The sequence below is a fragment of the Platalea leucorodia genome (genome assembly GCF_965183815.1).
Source record: "Platalea leucorodia genome assembly, chromosome: 2".
NCBI classification, from domain to species: Eukaryota; Metazoa; Chordata; class Aves; order Pelecaniformes; family Threskiornithidae; genus Platalea; species Platalea leucorodia.
Window position 1 is genome coordinate 74117998 of NC_138824.1, and position 17023 is coordinate 74135020.

Consider the following 17023-nt stretch of genomic DNA (forward strand, 5'->3'; position numbering starts at 1 on the left):
AGAAACCATTTCAAGCTTTTTCTTTTTGCTTGGGTTGATTTGCTCCAAATTTTATTAAAATTGATGTACTTATTTTGAGTGGAGGTGCATAACAACCCCAGGCAACGCTACAGGCTTGGGGAAGAGTGGCTGGAGAGCTGCCTGGCAGAAAAGGACCTGGGGGTGTTGGTTGACAGCTGCCTGAACATGAGCCAGCAGTGTGCTCAGGTGGCCAAGAGGGCCAATGGCATCCTGGCTTGCATCAGGAATAGTGTGGCCAGCAGGACCAGGGAGGTGATAGTGCCCCTGTACTCGGCACTGGTGAGGCCGCACCTCGAATACTGTGTTGAGTTTTGGGCCCCTCACTACAAGAAGGACATGGAGGTGCTGGAGCGTGTCCAGAGAAGGGCAACGAAGTTGGTGAAGGGTCTAGAGCACAAGTCTTATGAGGAGCGGCTGAGGGAGCTGGGGTTGTTTAGTCTGGAGAAGAGGGGGCAGCGGGGAGACCTTATTGCTCTCTACAACTACCTGCAAGGAGGTTGTAGCAAGGTGGGGGTTGGTCTCTTCTCCCAAGTAACAAGCAATAGGATGAGAGGAAATGTCCTCAAGTTGAGCCAGGGGATGTTTAGGTTGGGTATTAGGAAAAATTTCTTCACCAAAATGGTTATGAAGCATTGGACCAGGCTGCCCAGGGAAGTGGTTGAGTCTCCATCCCTGAAGGTATTTAACAGACGTGTAAATGTGGTGTTTAGGGACATGGTTTAGTGGTGGACTTGGCAGTGTTAGGTTCATGGTTGGACTTGATGATCTTAAAGGTCTTTTCCAACCTAAATGATTCTTTGATTCTATACTTCGTACTATGAAATGGCTGTGTCAAAGTTTCTGAACTTCCTGAGATTTTTCTGCTCAGTTATGTCTTGGGATGAAAATAAATTTGGGAATCTTGGAATTTCCATTCTGGGGAAAGAGGTTCCAGTTCTGAGCAGATGGAGTTGAGTGCTGCGGGAAGTACGTTTGGCAAATATCTTTCAACCAGGCCCTACGCTGTTTCTGTGTTCTGAAAGCTCTTTTAAGTGTTTATCAAGAACTTTCAGTGCCTCTTCCTGTTCTCATTACGTTAGGTGGAAATATTGCTGTTAGCTCAAACAAACAGTGAAAGTAGAATTATGTGGAACTAAATCATAGAACCATAGAATCACAGAATGGTTTGGGTTGGAAGGGACCTTCAAAGATCATCTAGTCCGCCTCCCCTGCCATGAGCAGGGACATCTTTCACTAGATCAGGTTGCTCAAAGCTCTGTCCAACCTGGCCTTGAACACTTCCAGGCATGGGACATCTGGAGACTTCTCTGGGCAACGTGTTCTAGTGTCTCACCACCCTTATCATAAGAAAAAAGTCTTCCTTATGCCCAGTCTAAACCTACCCTCTTCCAGTTTAAAGCCATTGCCCCTTGTTCTGTCACTATGGGCCCTGGTCTCTCTCTGTCTTTCTTAAAATCCTATTTCATAAAATGAGAGGCTGCAATAAGGTCTCCCCGGAGCTTTCTCTTCTGTAGGTTGAACAACCCCAGCTCTCTCAGCCTTCCCTCACAGCCGAGGTGTTCCATCCCTCTGATCATTTTTGTGGCCAACAGGTCTATGTCCTTCTTGTACTGATGGCTCCAGGGCTGGACGCAGCACTCAGGTGGGGTCTCACCAGAGCAGAGTAGAGGGGCAGAATCACCTCCCTCGACCTGCTGGCCACGCTGCTTTTGATGTAGCCCAGGATACGGTTGGCCTTCTGGGCTGCGAGAGCACGTTGCCGGCTCATGTCCAGCTTTTCATCCACCAGTACCCCCAAGTCCTTCTCTGCAGGGCTGCTCTTGATCCCTTCATCCCCCAGCCTGTACTGATACTGGGGGTTGCCCCGACCCAGGTGCAGGACCCTGAACTTGGCCTTGTTGAACTTCATGAGTTAATGCAATGGAGTGGGAAAACAAACTGCTAAATGGGTCAGCCAAAATGTGTAGATTGCACAAGAAGCCAGAGTGTTCTTTTAGAGGGGATCTACGTGTTAACTTTGGTCCAAACAGGCTGGCTTTCTTGGGTAGCTTTGTAAAAAGTATTACTTTATAATGTTGCAATAATTTTAGGGGGAAACAAACATAGTTCAGCTGTTAAAAATCATTCTATGAAACACTTTGCAGGGAACTTCTGGGAGAATCCAGAACTACCTGCAAGTAACAGGTAACATCCTTGGCATCATACCTAGTGGAAGCAGGCTTACAGACAAGCAAGTCTTAGAAATTGCTTACTTTTCCTTTGACTGGAACTCTGTGTTCACTCAGTGTTCCTATAGATTAATATATATTTTGCCATCTTACAGAATATATTCAAGGCATTCAATAAATTGGCAATTAAAAAAATTCCAGGTTATTTTTTTAATTCATAGTTACATATGTTCAGTAATATTCACAAGAACTTTGCCAAGGAATTTTGCACATAATGTTGTTTTAATTCTGTTGTTGATGCACTTTTTTTGACTACGTCAGGATTTATTTTCTTATTGCCTATTAAGTCTCCTGTTATTCCTCCGCAGGTAAGAAATCTCTGCTACATGGTAAGCAGGAGAGAGAAACTGAAGTTGTCTCACAGCAAAGTACATGAACAGGTCTTCAATTTGCAAGTCCAGCTCATTAATCAGGAAATTGCTGCAGGTAATCATATAAATGTAAAATACTTAGAAATTCTATCTGTATTTAAACTAAAAAGCGTGTTCTCTTTATGTTCCTGCTTAGTGTTTTTAACATTGTAAATCTGCCTTTAAAAACTTTCTTCAAGTACACAGTCAACGAAAGTAGCAACATACACAAAATGCTTTAATCTCTTAAAATATTTACTTGGATATTTCTTTATTTTATGGCCATTTCTGGTATATGCCTATTACTTACCAATCGCTATAGCATCCAGATAGCAGAAACAGGCTGGTGGTGATCTCTAGGTTTTCGCCTCCTTGGCTGCTGTTTTAGGGTACTGTTTCCCCGCAGCAAGCTCTGCGCTGCTGCCTGGTTCTCCAGCTGAGAAGGTTTTTTGCTTGTTGTCGGTAGGTGGTTCCTTCAGGCAAAAGAGGAGAGTGACTGATAGGAATCGCTGCTGTTCTCATGTTGCCTTGCATGCTTGATGAACAGCACAGAGAGGCGTTTCTTAGCCTGCCATCTGCAGTTACTCTTCTTCCTTCAAAAAGGGTTTAAGTACTCTGGGTTTTAATAGTGAGTAGTAACTGCGTAGGAATGCTGATGTACCAAAACCCACTCTGCCCTTCATTTTTATAGCAACCATCTTGAATTAAGGAACACAACATTTGGCACGAGGAAGAGTATATATTACAGTGCAATTGCTACTTTTTTTTTTTTTTTAATAGGGAAGGCAGCTATTTCTTCAGTGTGAAATTAAGATCTCTGTTCTTTCAAGATATATGTTATGGGTTTTGTGACCAATTTAGAGTGAAGTTTGTGTGCTTTTTTTTCTACCTTTGAAACATGGATAGGTTTCATCAGTACTGACATGGTGTTGGTTTTTTGTTGTTTTGGTTTTTTTTTTTTCCAATGTTGTAGATCGGACTAGTACTTTGTGGAAGCAGCAGTACTCTAAAGCACTTTGGTTTTGTGTAAATACATTTTATTAGATATGTCTACTACATTTGTTTTATGTCTTTACAAATACAAGTGCTTTTTTAATGCTTATTAGAATAGCTTGATAGCTGCTTTGCAGTGGTGCTGTACGCGTATAATATCATAAAGACTTGTATATTGGGGTGAAAAGACTTCTAAAGCGTAGAGAATTTTATAATACAAAGCAGAGAGTTGAACTAAGTCCAAATTGAAACTCAGTTTGAAGCATTGTTTTTTCTCCATCCAAAAACTGAATATGAACCTTTTTTATTGCTTTGCTGGAACTACTTCAGTCGTATCTCAAAACTGGTTCAATTCACTGGCTTAAAGCCCTGTAAAAAGGGCACATTGTTGTTTTTAATGGAAATGCTAAAGCGCTTACCTAAATTCTGAAACGGTGGATAATTTGGATCAGTTTTCTTTATCCCAACTTCTCTTTAATGTCCTAAAATTAATTTCACACTAATTGTTTGCAAATGCTTGTTACTGTTGAATGACTTTCTAATGGACTGTAAAACTTGTTACAGATAACAAAAGGATACAGATAACAAAACGTTTTAAAAAGCCTTTTTTTCTGCTGCCCCCTTGTCTCTTTCTCTTGCAGGCCACACCCTGACAAGTGCACTAGAGAACACACTGTTCTACCCACCTCCCAGGATCACCCTGAAGTTAAAAATGCCCAAATCAGCACTAGGAGATTGCAAAAATAACTCGCTGAAGCCTGGCAACAGACCGCTTTCTCCTGACAACAGCAGCACTGTTTACAGCAAACGGAGCGTGCCGATGTCAAAGGAATCGTTTGAAATTAAAGCAAAATCTTACTCCAGGTATCAGCATGACAGCAGAAGTAACGGGTTGCTGGCAGGGATTGGCAAGCCTCGGAGCGAGGCGAAGGATTCTGGTCCCACGCAGATGCCCGAGTTTCACCGGGGCCAGCCATCCGGGAAGCCCTTAGCACTTCAGGCTGCTTTGCACGGACAGTCTTCCATTGGGAACGGGCGGGTGCAGCAGGAGAACTCAAGGCTGGCGGCCAAGTCCAATGGTCTGATGGGCAGGGCGGGAGACGTGAGCCAGAGAGACAGCTCCAGCCAGACACCCTACGAACAAGAGTCCATGCTCACGGCTCACTTGGCCAGCCAGAGCGGTTTCAGAAAATCCACCATAGAACATTTTAGCCGGTCCTTTAAAGAGGCTACCAACAGTCTGGTGAGGACCACGGAAGATCTCCGGTGCTGTGAAAAGCCAACAAGAAGACTTGCAACAAAAGATCGCTTGTGGAGCAAGCAGACGCTTGAAGGTGCTCCGTACCAGGACAATGACGGGTACTGTCCTGACTTAGAGCTGAGTGACTCTGAAGCAGAAAGCGATGAAAACAAAGAGCAAGTGAGGTTAAGACGAAGTAGCTCAGAGACAGAAAGCCCAAGTAAGGACTTTGGAAGAGATTGTCACAATAGAAACAAAAAGAATATGATTTCTCACAGTTCGGTACAAAGGTGATTAGAAGCCCCCACGGGGTAATTCAGCCTTTACATATTCCAGTGTACCAGTGCAAAGCTCAGCATCAAAAGGTTCCAGAAAATAGTCCAGGACCTACGTTAGGAAGAGTTGAAGTAGGGGATGGGGAGAGGGGAGAGAAATCAGAGTAGTTTTGTTCAACTGTGAATTGGCTTGCAGTCTTCGCAAGGTTAACTGCGGTGTTGCAAAGTCATGTGGAAATTGATGTGTTTTATCAGAGGGTAACATCTGGGAGAGCACGAAGTGGTTAATCTTTGCATAAATTCAGGAAACTGCTTCCCCCTTGCCAGCTTACGTGCGAGGCAACGTGTTCATGTTATGTCAATCTTGTGGTGGTGGGCAGGTATTAAAGAAGTCCTTGCATTGGTCTAATGTGTTGCAAGAGACTGCAAACGGAGACACTGAAACTGCATTCTTACGGCACCTGCAGTATGGCTTTGATCCAGCAACGCACTTGCGGGTGTGTCAGGAAGTTAAGCATGTGAAAAGTCCTGCTGGTTTCCCCTGGGAACGTTTGTGCTCAGATCTCCGAGCGCATGCCGGTGTGCTCTGCTGGATCAGGCCCGAAGTGACTACTAAGTGGTGATCCTCTTCTGCAGGAGGCTTTGAACTGCAGTGGTGTTTGCAGGCTTCTTGCAGAGGGCGGAAGCAGGCGTTGCTGGCGCTGCCAAACTCGCTGACCTCTAGATGTGCCCCCGTTCCCTGCTCTTGCTGAAGGTTGTGTTTCTCTTCACAATAATTTGCTTATTTTGTAAATATACAACTTCTAGTACTTCAGTTTTTTTAATCTCTGTACATAGTTGCTTGTTGTGGGATGCACTTGTAAATATTTTACCCAGCTAACAAGTACAGATGGCTAATTTTGTGGATAGTGTTTACAAAAGTAGATGTACTACTTCAAAGAAAAATGCTATTTGACACTTAAATTTAGGCAATCACCGGTGATGCCAGGCTCCTCTTGAAACTGAGATTTCATGTCCAGAGGTGTTTGTACCTGGTATTTTTAAAGTAAGCTGAATTACAAATAATTTTGTCTGAACTTCTCCTGCAGGCACAAATTTTCAACCCTAGTTGCCTGAATACAGGCGTAGGAGCCTTATTTCTGGCATCCAGGTCTGTAAAATTTTAGCCCGTTGTGATTTGGAGTATGTTTTTTTTTAATTGATGAAAATGTATTATTTTATTAAGCTGCTTTTCAACCTCTGGATCAGTTGCTCTTTCCCAAACTAACACTTTTTTTGTATGTCCTTTAAAATTGGCAGTTATTAAGTAGTGAGTAAATTTCAGCCAGTACTGAGGAAGCGAGAAGGGAGGGAGGGGAATCCTTTTCTGTTCGTTTCAATGACAGGGGATTTTTGTTTGAATGCAAACAAACTTCTTGTTTTCCAGATGGCATTGTGTTGATCAACAAGGTAACTGCACTGTTTTTCTCTGAAATGCTGTACATTTCATAGATCCGCAACACCCTCTGTCCCCATATCACTGGCTGAAACGGGCAGTAGGTTGCATAGGGCACGTCATGCAGCTCCTTTCTGTTGAGGGTTCATTTTGTCTAGAAACAAAAGGTGTTCCCCACTCAGCGTGAAGATGACTATGCAGAATCCAAACGACCACCTGTTTTTCTTCATAATCTTAATTTATTGCTTTTAGCTTGGGAAATGGCAACGACATTTTTAGATTTGTTTTAAACTCTGAAATCTCCCTAGTTTGCAATAGGACTAGCAGGTCAGGGGCTGGAGGACTTTTCAGTAGTGAAATAAAAAAAAAAAGTATACTTGGCAATTCTGCTCTGTTTGCTTCATGCATCTTAAATTTTTTTTTTTTTTTTTTACTTCTTGATTTTATGTATATTTGTGTAATTGATCTTTCTAGAGCTGTATCTTCAAAATTATTTCTTTTGGTGTAAATATGCAGTAGCATTTTAGGTTTCCACATATTTTATTTTAACGGGAGATGCTTTGTGTTCTAAGCCATGGGTCATTCAGAATAAGTAAACAAATGTCTGTTCATTTGTATTCCAGTTCTGATTCTCTTAGTTCTCCTTCGATATTTATTAGTAATCCTCTCTCGCTGGTCATGAAATTTTATGAAGCGTGTATTGGGAACACTTATCTGGGAGGTCAGCAAAGCGTTCATGCTATTTTGTGGCCGGAAGCCTATGACAGAGGGGAGGGAAAATGGTGCTTTAGCAAAACTCAGCATTTCTGCTCTTCTGGGGTTATTAATTCAGTTGTTTCCAGTCTGGGCAATGGTTTTGCTAATTTTTACATGATTTTAATAGATATATGAAGGAGCCCTTGGTTATGTAGTTCTCAAGTATTGTCCCCAAAGTGCATTTGCTAGTTTTTATTGTGTGTTCGGTGGCTAACTGTTTGAAGTATTACCTCTTAACCTTATTTGTCAAATTTTTTTTGTGTTTTTGCATTTTGTTTTATATATATAAATATATATATATTCAATTTTCCAAGATGGACTCGGTCTTTTTCAGATGTCCCCTTTTTACAAGTACTTTTTCATTAAATTATGAAACTGCTAACAGTATTTCCATTTGTTGTGATTTATTCAGGGCTTTACCCTCTGTGTCTAGCAGGTTGTTAAACTCATCAGTCTAACAGCAGAACTGTGTCCATCAGGAGTAAATTATTTCTGCAGAGTTGGCAATACTTTAACAAGTTGAAGTGTCAAGGAAAACCTTTCCCCTTCAGCCTCCCCAAAAAGAGTCACTGAACACTAATTTGCTGTGTGTAGCAAATAGCCCCAGCCTGGCTTTTGTTTCTGCCTAGCTGAGCAAATGTAACAGACCATTTGCTGCCCTGGCCTCACTTCTTAATATATGTGCTTATACCTTAGTATGACTGTTTTTTCCCTGGTTGGACAAATTAAGTTACAGACAGAGAGGCATAGCGAGGCCTTCTGTCTCGTCCCTCTTCTTGTACGCTCGCGCACACGCACAAATGAATACTTAACAGTCAGCTATCGCCGTGTGTGTGCGAAGGACAAATCGGTGCAAGCAAGTTCCTGGGTTGATGTTTTATGTTGGTTTTGCATGACCCGTTGCTGTAGTTCCCCCTGCTCCCACAGGCCGGTGCTGTGATATACCTTGCTGGCAGAGAGGAGCTGCTTCCGGTGCCAGAGCAGGGGAGAAGGCAAAAAAAGAGGAGGAAGACAGAGAGGAAGGAGCAGGTGTAGCTGCACAACCGATCCCACAGCATCCCTCCTGCTCTGATCCGATAGCATCCCTCCTGCTCCCATCGGCTCGGGAGCTGGCAGCGTTCGAGAGGGGCTGGGGGTTCGTAATCCGTGTGTGGGAGGCAGCAGTGACCCTCCTGCCTGTGGCGGGTCAGGCAGCGGCAGAGCGAGCAGCGAGCTGAGCGGAGCTGAGCGGCCAGCATGCTTGTGGCCTGGCGTACGGGCAGGAGTGGCTGAGCAGGTGGCCCCAGGCAGGCCACAGGAGGTGGGCTGGGTGAAAGGGAGCAACGAGTCCCTCGGCTGGAAAGAAAACAGGAGGAAAAAAAAAGGAAGAAGGCAATAAAGGTGCATACAGAAGAGAGGAAAAATCAGTACTGGGAAGAAGCAGTAAGTGTTGGCTTGTCAGCCATTTTTCAGGACCAGGATTTCTCCTTCCCTAAAGGCGGTCTTGCAACAGATTCCAGCAACTGCCTTCCTTTTTGTGACTTTCTGGCTGGCGGCCTCCCATTCCCTTTGCAAGTACAGTCTGCTTGTGGCTGGGATGTGGGAAAGACAGGGCCGCGGAAGGAAACTGGAATCCCCGTTACTTTGGAAACAGTTGCTGTTGGTTTGTAGAGTCTTTACAAGTAAGTGTAGTTACTTGTTGATGGTAACTGGGGCCAAGCTCTCACAAGCACTAACAGGGGCTGAGCGGTGATTCCCAGCACCATCATTCCTGCATTTATGCCTTTGTCCAAAGAGAAATGTTTCTCAGCTATAACTTGCGTATCTCATTTGTAGAACGTTTTCCTTGCACCATGAATCCCAAACCATGGAAGGAGGAATTACAAATGTTTAACTATTAAAAAGCCTGAAACGTTCACTTGATTTTGATGTGGTACCTCACCGATGACTAGGCCTCGGCACACAGGCTGTACTGCAGACACATGATGTGTATCTGATACCTGGGAGGGACTGAGCGTTACCAGGTGTTCAAAGCCTGCCTCTGTGAGCTGCAAAGATAATCCAGTGAAACCAGTCATTTCGATTGTTCTGAATTTTGATGATCCCAGTACTTGCGAAGGTTTAGCACTGCAGGGAATTGACACATCTATTGGGAAAACACGCTTTTGATGTGAATTAATGAGCAAAAGGAAGCTGCTTGCACAACCTGGGAGCTTGGCATGCAAGGGAAAAATACGGGGGAAGGGCAGAGATGGAAAACAATGGAGTGCCTCAATGCAGCTTCTTCAGGAAGAAGTAAAGACTCACAGGCTTCGGGGTTCTGCTTTCATGAGAGATGCCCTGCTACTGCTGCTTCTGAATCTTCCTTTACGCCACCTTCATGGCTGAACAGGCTTTTGCCCCTCCCGCGGTGCAATTCTGTAACGTACCCCTCTTGCAGAGACCATCCTGGGGTAACCGCTCCCGGGCTCCACTCCTGACCAAGTCAGCACATCCATCAGCCACTGGACTCCTCTGGAGCAATGTGACAGAAGTGGATTAAAGTGACGGCAAGCACAGCTTTCTGAAACAAAATCTTACATGGCAGTTGGATAGGTGGTTTGAAAATAGCAGATGTGCATGCCTATTTCTGTTCCTCAAGTTAACCCCTCTGGAGATAGCTTGGATAAGTTTGTGTGACTACCTTGTGTAAGGAGAAGCAGCCTTGGCTATTTGCTCATTAGTTTCCCTGCCTCTGTGAGTACAGCTTCCAGATAATCTTTCTCTTTCTTCAGTAGGCTTCTCTTGGCTGGGACAACCTCCTGGATCCACCTTGCCCTGCCCTTTCTCTGGGATTCTTCTTTTGTTTCAGGCTGGGCAGACCCTCCCTGCCTTCCCATTGCTTTCTCAGCAGCCCTGAAGCTGGGTATCTGCCTCACCTAGGCTGCCTTATCTGAGACATTGTTTTAAATCTCTGGGTAGGCTCTGTAATGACACCTTTATGGTTTCTTTTGACTTAACCCTCCTCGACGTTTTTTCTGGTTTCTGTTGTTTTTCCCCAGGTGCTGCCCCACCCACCCTCATCCTGGGGAAGAGCACTGGGCAAGGCAGGGACACCAGGCATATTTTGACAGAGTTCTGTAACAGCTCGGGAGGCGTCCTCCTGGCCAAATTGGCGGGCCAGTGTCCTGAGGAAGAATTTAAAACCTAGCACAACAGCAACGTATAAAGGAAGATGCCTTCAAGAAATCTCCTGGTCATCCGAAAGCCCTTGAACTTGTGACCAACATCAAGATATGCGACTCTTCTCATTTTCTGTTGTCTCAGCAACCACAAGGAGTCCACTGGAGTAGTACCTATAAAAAGAAAATACGTTACGTGCCATTTGGGAAAATGGCTCTGGTTATACCTTTGGAAGTGCAGGCCCTAGTGAGGGAATGAGATATCTGAGGGGGAGAAAAAAAAAAATCACTAAACTAGCCCACCCACTTCACCTGAAACCACGGCGTCTGGTTGCATTCCTTTGTCGTTCCATGTCTCTTATCTCAGAAGGGTGGTGCTGAGTAGTTTGGGAACCCCTGCCCTGGCATCACTGGCGTTTTAGGCTCCATTTGCATCTGGCTGAATGGAGCCGGACCAAAGTACTTCCCCTCCTTAAAACTGGTGGCTCAGCCATTGTTCTGTTATCTCCTCTAAAACGTAGCAGGAGCATTGCCTAACCCTCTCCTTTCTGATCATTCCTTCTACAACAAGCCAGCCCTCTCTCCTGGCTTCAGGAAGTACAGAGGCCAAAAGCTGGATGAGCCAGGTGATGCGGATATCCATAAGCAAGTTGTAGTTTACACTCGTTAGGAACGGCTAATCCAGAAAACAGACTTCTCTCAAATTGTCTTGTTGAACATGCTAAATGTTCAGTCACCCCAATCCTGCAGTTAATTTGAAGTTAGCTTCTGATTTGGGCCTGAAGAAGGGCTTGAGTGCCTGAAAGCTGCGAACACTGAAAGCACTGTTGCTAAATCAGCTGCTTGAATGAAAGATGCTGCCTTTCCCTGAAGTCCTGGCTCCCTTGCACGGCCTCTGTTGTGGCTATAATTTTGCAGCTGCCGTAGCACATATCGATGCTCTTTTCTTTTTTTATCCCGAGGCAAGCAAAATGCAAATCTGGGTCACGTGGGGTACAAAGAGCAGAAAAGTAAGGCATTAATGAAAAATGTCTTGGCCGTGCTCCACTGAAGAACGCTTTCTGAAGCGCCCTGTTCCCCGGCTGCTCCGAGCGCAGAGCAGAGGGCTGGCAAGGCAGCCGCTGGGCACGCGAGCTTTGCGAGGCAGCTGAAGGTGCCAGAGAAGGAGCCCTTGCAGGTGCTCCCGTGACAAGGACGTTGGCGGCGTGCGTGTGACGGTGTGAGGGGTGTTCGTGAAACACTTGAGAAGCTGGCTGCACTGGGAAGGGTGACACGTTTGCTTAGAGCACTACGTTCTTTGGTGTGAGATGCTTTTTCATGAGACCGTGGCCAGTATAAAAGAAATGATGCCAAAAGAAGTCTGCATAATAAACTGTAATAAATAGAGGCTACCGTTGCTGGTTCTGTGAGAGAAACTGCACTTCTAAGGCTAAATGCTTTAATATGACTTCATGGCAATTTGGTGCAATCCTTTTTAGAGAAGATTCCCTGTTTGAGATTCTTAATCCGTTCTGCATTAACTTCTGTGACAACGTGACAGCAATGGGTGTTAGACTTGATGTAACATATAAATTAATCGATGGGCACAAGTCTGCTGTTTAACACCCTTGTGCTACCTTCTCCCAAGGAGACATTTGCCAAGCAGGAAAATGGTGTACTTTGGCAAATGTTCAAACTGTATGAGTATTCAAATACATGACTGTGATCATCCAGACTAGTAAACAGTTGAGACTTCTCAGCAGTTTGATCTCTCCTGGACCTACTTGTCACTTAAATAAAAGCTTGATCCGGACACACAAGTCAATTCCAAGAACTATACTTGGCTGAAAACCAGTGCGTGGCAGTGCCAACTCTTGCTTTCCAGCCAACTGATGGCAGTGACCGATCTTATATTTCTACCTCTGCTCTTGCTTGGTGTTGGGTTCTTTGTTTTGGTTTGTTTTGGATCCCCCCCCCCCCCAAAAAAACCCCATATTATCTGTATTATCTGCTAGTGGTCAATTCCCACGTGTTCACTATGGTTGCCCTAATGGATGTAACAGCAGGCAGGCTTACACTGAGGTCGTGGCTCTTTAGGCTCCAGCGCCCTTGGCGCAGTCCCCGCTCTCGGCTGCACCGTGCCCCGCTGCGGAGGAGGCCTGACAGACTCCCTTTGTGCGGTGCGGTGCTCGGGGCAGCTGTAAGGTATCTGATATACGGCACTTGCACTTTGTACCAGGCGTGGATAAGGCCTACAGCCCTCCCACCTTCAAGCAGGGACGAGGACTAACACAGAAGTAAAACGAGAAGACTAAAGGTGAAAGATGAAAGATGAAGATGGCTCTAAAGATGAAGAAATGACAGGATCAGGCTCGTAAAAGGAAAGAACAACAACTGCGACCTTCCAGGAACCAGCATAAGCAAAAACTGGTTTCTTTTTATAACCCCTGAAATCGTCCAGCATCCCTTCTTGCCTGCAGTCCTTACGGGTGGGGGGATTTTTCCAGCTCTGTGGCATACTGGGCTGTTCTCCGGAACCGCTCAGCATTTCCTGACTGGCGAGAAGGGTAATGGCTGATGGCAGGCTCAGGGAACCTGCAGCCTGGGTGAGGGCTGTGACTTCCCCTTCAGGACCTCCTGTGTCACAGATCTATTCCTTATGCTCTTCGTGGTTGTGATAATAAGATTCCCCTTCCCCTGCTCCGCGCAAAGCAGGAGGAGTGAGCGTGCAATGTGCCCTACCGCGTGGAATAAACGCTGAGCCACCAGCCACTTCCTTTGGAAGCCACGGAGGTGCCGCATGTGCTCCCTGTCGCGCAGCTTCGGAGGCCATGGAGCAGACGTTGTGGCTGCGATGCGGCAGTGGGAAGTTCCCGGCGGGGAAGCCACGTGGCAGCACCCCCTTTGGCAGCCATCTCTTCCACGCTCTCCTCTCCCATGGTGAACTTGTACTGGCAGAAGACCTCAGCTGATGCTCTCTGCGAAGGGACCGCCCCCATGAATTTCTCCCTGCTCTACCTTTCGGCAAGCCTGGATTAGCCATTACAGAAAAGACAAAGCAGGAGTACTGTCCCATGTCACTAGAGATCGAAGTTCAAAATCTTTGGCGCTTCGGAAGAAGACCAGAGTTTGTGCTGTAACCCAGTGCTCACAGAAGCTGTTAATTTTCTCCCAAGGTGTGTGCCAACACGCAGCTTGTTCTGAGGCCTCCAAACCATGCTGGCAAACGCCTAAGTCAGCAAGGAGCAGAGAGACTGGCCAGGTGGGTTGAGCATGCGAGTATCTCCCGCTGCTGAATTCAGTACGCTGTTGCGTTGGCCACGTATCCCAAGCGGCCTCGTAGTGTGCAAGGACAACGGGAGCGCAGGAAATGTGGTTGAGCTTTGTAAAAAGTGATAATTGTACTTCACTGTACTTCATGAATTCTTTGCATACATTCATTTTTTTAAACCTCTGGATCTTCTTTCCTTGTTGTAAAATGTATGAAAGAAAGAGAGTTGTGGCACTTTTCTTCTGGATGTTTGTTTTCTGTGTTGGCAGTCACTAATAATTTGCTTGCCTCAGGTCTGAGATGAAATCCTGCTGTTTGTTGTACGACACCGCTGTAGGGGCAGAAAGAGAAAATTCAATGCTAAGCACTGAAGTAATGCTATGCGAGCCTGTAAAATAAAAGCCTAACGGCCCAGGTAAGGTGACAGTAAGTTAATATCACGTCAGTAGTCCAAGCCTGCATGAAACATGTGTTGGTAAGGACATGTAGCCCATGAACTTTCCAAATATACCACTAAGAGAAAAAAAAAAGTGACCAAATGAAGTCTGGGGTGTGAGCACCCGCTGTATGAATAAAGGTGACCCATTAAAAATGCTTGACAGGAGATAATTGCCAATAGGAAGGTGTATGATAAAGAACAGAGAAAATCTGTACCGGGAGCTGTGAGGGGGCTGCCTGGTGAAGGCGCCCGGTGGGCGCTGTGCAATCGCTGGTGCGCAGCGCTGGGCCGTGCCCCTCGGATAAAGGGGCTGCTCCAAGTGCCAGCTGGAAACAAGAGCCTGGCGGGGGGAGAGGCGGGTTTCGGAGCTGCCAAGTTAACGCTGGTTCGTGGGGAGATGGTGGCGGGTCAGCCTGTGCCCACCTGCTGCACCCCAAGTTGCCAGGAGAAGACACAGGAGACACCGAGCAGTGCGACCGAAGTAATTTTTATATGGCGGCTCCCCCCAGGGATGACTGAATCCAAGTCCAAGGGCAGTTTGTCATGGGGTGCTGGAGGGGGGAGCTGCCACTTCGGAAGCGCCTTCTGCTTCGCGGCTTGAGGCTCGGGAGCGTGGAGACAGGCCGGCGCAGCGGAGAGCTGCAGGGGGACGCGCTGCTGCCGGCCGCTTGCCTCACGCCTTCGGAAGCTTCTGAAGCAGAGGGAGCGGAGGAGGGCACGGCACGCCGAAGGCCCCGCGCTTCTGGAAAACCAGGGAAACGCTGCGGGAGCTGCGGAGAACGGTCCCTGGCGCTGGAAGTCAGGGTGAAGGCCCCGCGGGTGCCGAAACCACGCCGAGGAGAAGGCGCGCAGAAACCAGGCCTTTCGCAGCCGGCCCCTCCAGGGCGCCGAGACACGGGGACCCCGCGGGGAGAAATCTCTTCTCCCCCGCGCCGCTGCCGGCGGGGGCCGCCGAGCCCCCCAGCCCCAGCAGCCGCTCCTGCCCGCTACCTGCGCCGGCCTCGCAGCGCCGCACGGAGAGGGGCCGGGGCCGGCAGGGCGAGGTGGCCGCCGGCCCCCGCTCCCCCGCGGGGCAGGACGGGCCGGGCGGGGCGGGGGGCCTGTCCCAGCCGCGCCCGCCCGCCCCCGGCGAGGGCACCCGAGGCCCGGCCGGCGCCGGCCCCTGAGGCCGGCGGAGCGTGGCCGCCTCCCGTCTCCCCTCCCCGCTATAAGAGTGGCGGCGGGCCGGGGCCTCGGGCCGCGCTGCTGGAAACAGGTAGGGCGGGCGCGTGTTGTATTGTTATTACTCTGTTCTCTTTATACTCATTCAAATCGCAGCGTCCCACGCACGGCAGCGGTGCCGCCGCCGTCGCGGGCCCTGCGCCTGAGCAGGCGGGCGGGCCTTTCCCTCCCGGGCCCGGCGCCAACCCGCACCCCACGGATTTGTCTTTTTCCTCTCTTTTATTATTTCCCCCCCCGCCCCTTTTTTTTCCCCCAGACGTGCGGGCAGGCCGGGGTGCGGGCCCACCCGCGGGGTGCCCGGCGTGGCGCCCCGCCGGCCCCAGGCGCCCTCCCGCCTCCGCGCCGGGCCGGGCCGGGCCGCGCTGCCCGCGGGCCGCGGCGGGGAGGAGCTGGGGAGGGAAACGCGCCGTGGGACGCGTGAGAGTCCTTAACGAGGACGAAGCGGGCGGTCGGTGCAAGCGGGACAAATAAACGCCGTTGTTCCGTGCTCTGTGCAGGTAAAACCCCTCTGGGTTGCAAATGCGGCGCTGAAGGGGCCGCAGGCACCGACACAGGCTTGCAGCGTCCAGATGCGGGTGTTGGTTTCCTACGCGCTCGCTCTTGGGAGACATAGGTAAAACCGGAATGCTTCTCCTCGCAGGCATGTCATCCGTCCAGATCGAGTGCGTCGCCAAGGAGGGCTACAGGATTGGGGAGTCGCCCGTCTGGGACGAGAAGGAGAGCGCGCTCCTCTGCGTGGACATCACGGGCAGAAAGGTGTGCCGATGGAGCTCGCTCACCAAGCAAGCGCAGGCCATCTCTGTGGGTAAGGAGCGGCTCGGAAAACGCTCTGCTGAACGCAAGAGTGGCGCGTTCTGACGTCGTACGGCGTCCCTGCCGAAGGCGGGCAGGACTCCTGCGGTGATGAGGCTGCGTCCCTCAGCAGCTGCATGGAGCTCATCTTCTGGAGACTTCTCCCTAAAACCTGACTTTCCTAGGCCAAGGAGGATACTGGAGCTTGTCCTGTGCACTGACACGAGATACTGGCCAGGCTTAGTCCTGAGGACTTTTCTTATGATTTTGTGCCATTGGGTTATATTTTATCGACTTCTCTTTCCTCTAAGTTGTTCACAATTTGCTCTCTTTTGCTCCCTCTTTGCCTCTTTATCCCAGAGGTAAAGTTCTGCTGTGGGAGTTTTGTTACTGATTTGAATGAGTAATGCCCATAACATTTTCTTTATTGGAAGTATATTTCCCATAATGATTTAAAAAGATTTTTTTTTTTAAGGTAACAGTGTCACTAAGTAGAGTCTCAATAGTTTGAGTATTCATTCCAGGAAGGAAGGGATGTGCTAACTCTCATAAAGAAAGAGTTGTGGATTTACTTCTGGATGTGATAACGTAAATATTTGTCTGTCTGAAGACAGCTGCTTAAGTGGTTTAAGTACTTGGATTTATTACTTCCTCATGTTCAGTAACATTTGGTGAAAATCACTTGCTTTTGCCCACCCATAAGCTGGTCACGTTATTCACAATAAATTGATCTGGGCTTGTCTGCTCTTCAAATTACTGTAGTTACTAGTTTTATGATGAGAGAAGGCCTGATATTAATTTTGGAAACTTATTTCCTCTTACCTTAGCTGAGGGAGTGTGCTTCTGCCTCCCCCACAGCTGGGCCCTACTCTCAAAGGTGTAA

General features: G+C 47.9%; 1 protein-coding gene across 3 annotated transcripts in view; it reads left to right on the plus strand.

The window, feature by feature from the left end:
• Nucleotides 1–17023, plus strand: part of LOC309604589 (regucalcin) — a gene marked incomplete at its 5' end in the record, with an annotated part of 71383 nt that overhangs the window by 43441 nt on the left and 10919 nt on the right. For 2 of the 3 annotated variants that reach the window (XM_082338038.1, XM_082338039.1), the window contains one exon: nt 15991–16153. In XM_082338038.1, the coding sequence (XP_082194164.1) occupies nt 15991–16153 (163 nt within the window). Of the gene's footprint in view, nt 1–2557; nt 2676–4233; nt 5053–15990; nt 16154–17023 lie in introns of those variants that run through there. The other variant, XM_082338037.1, reaches the window with a different exon arrangement.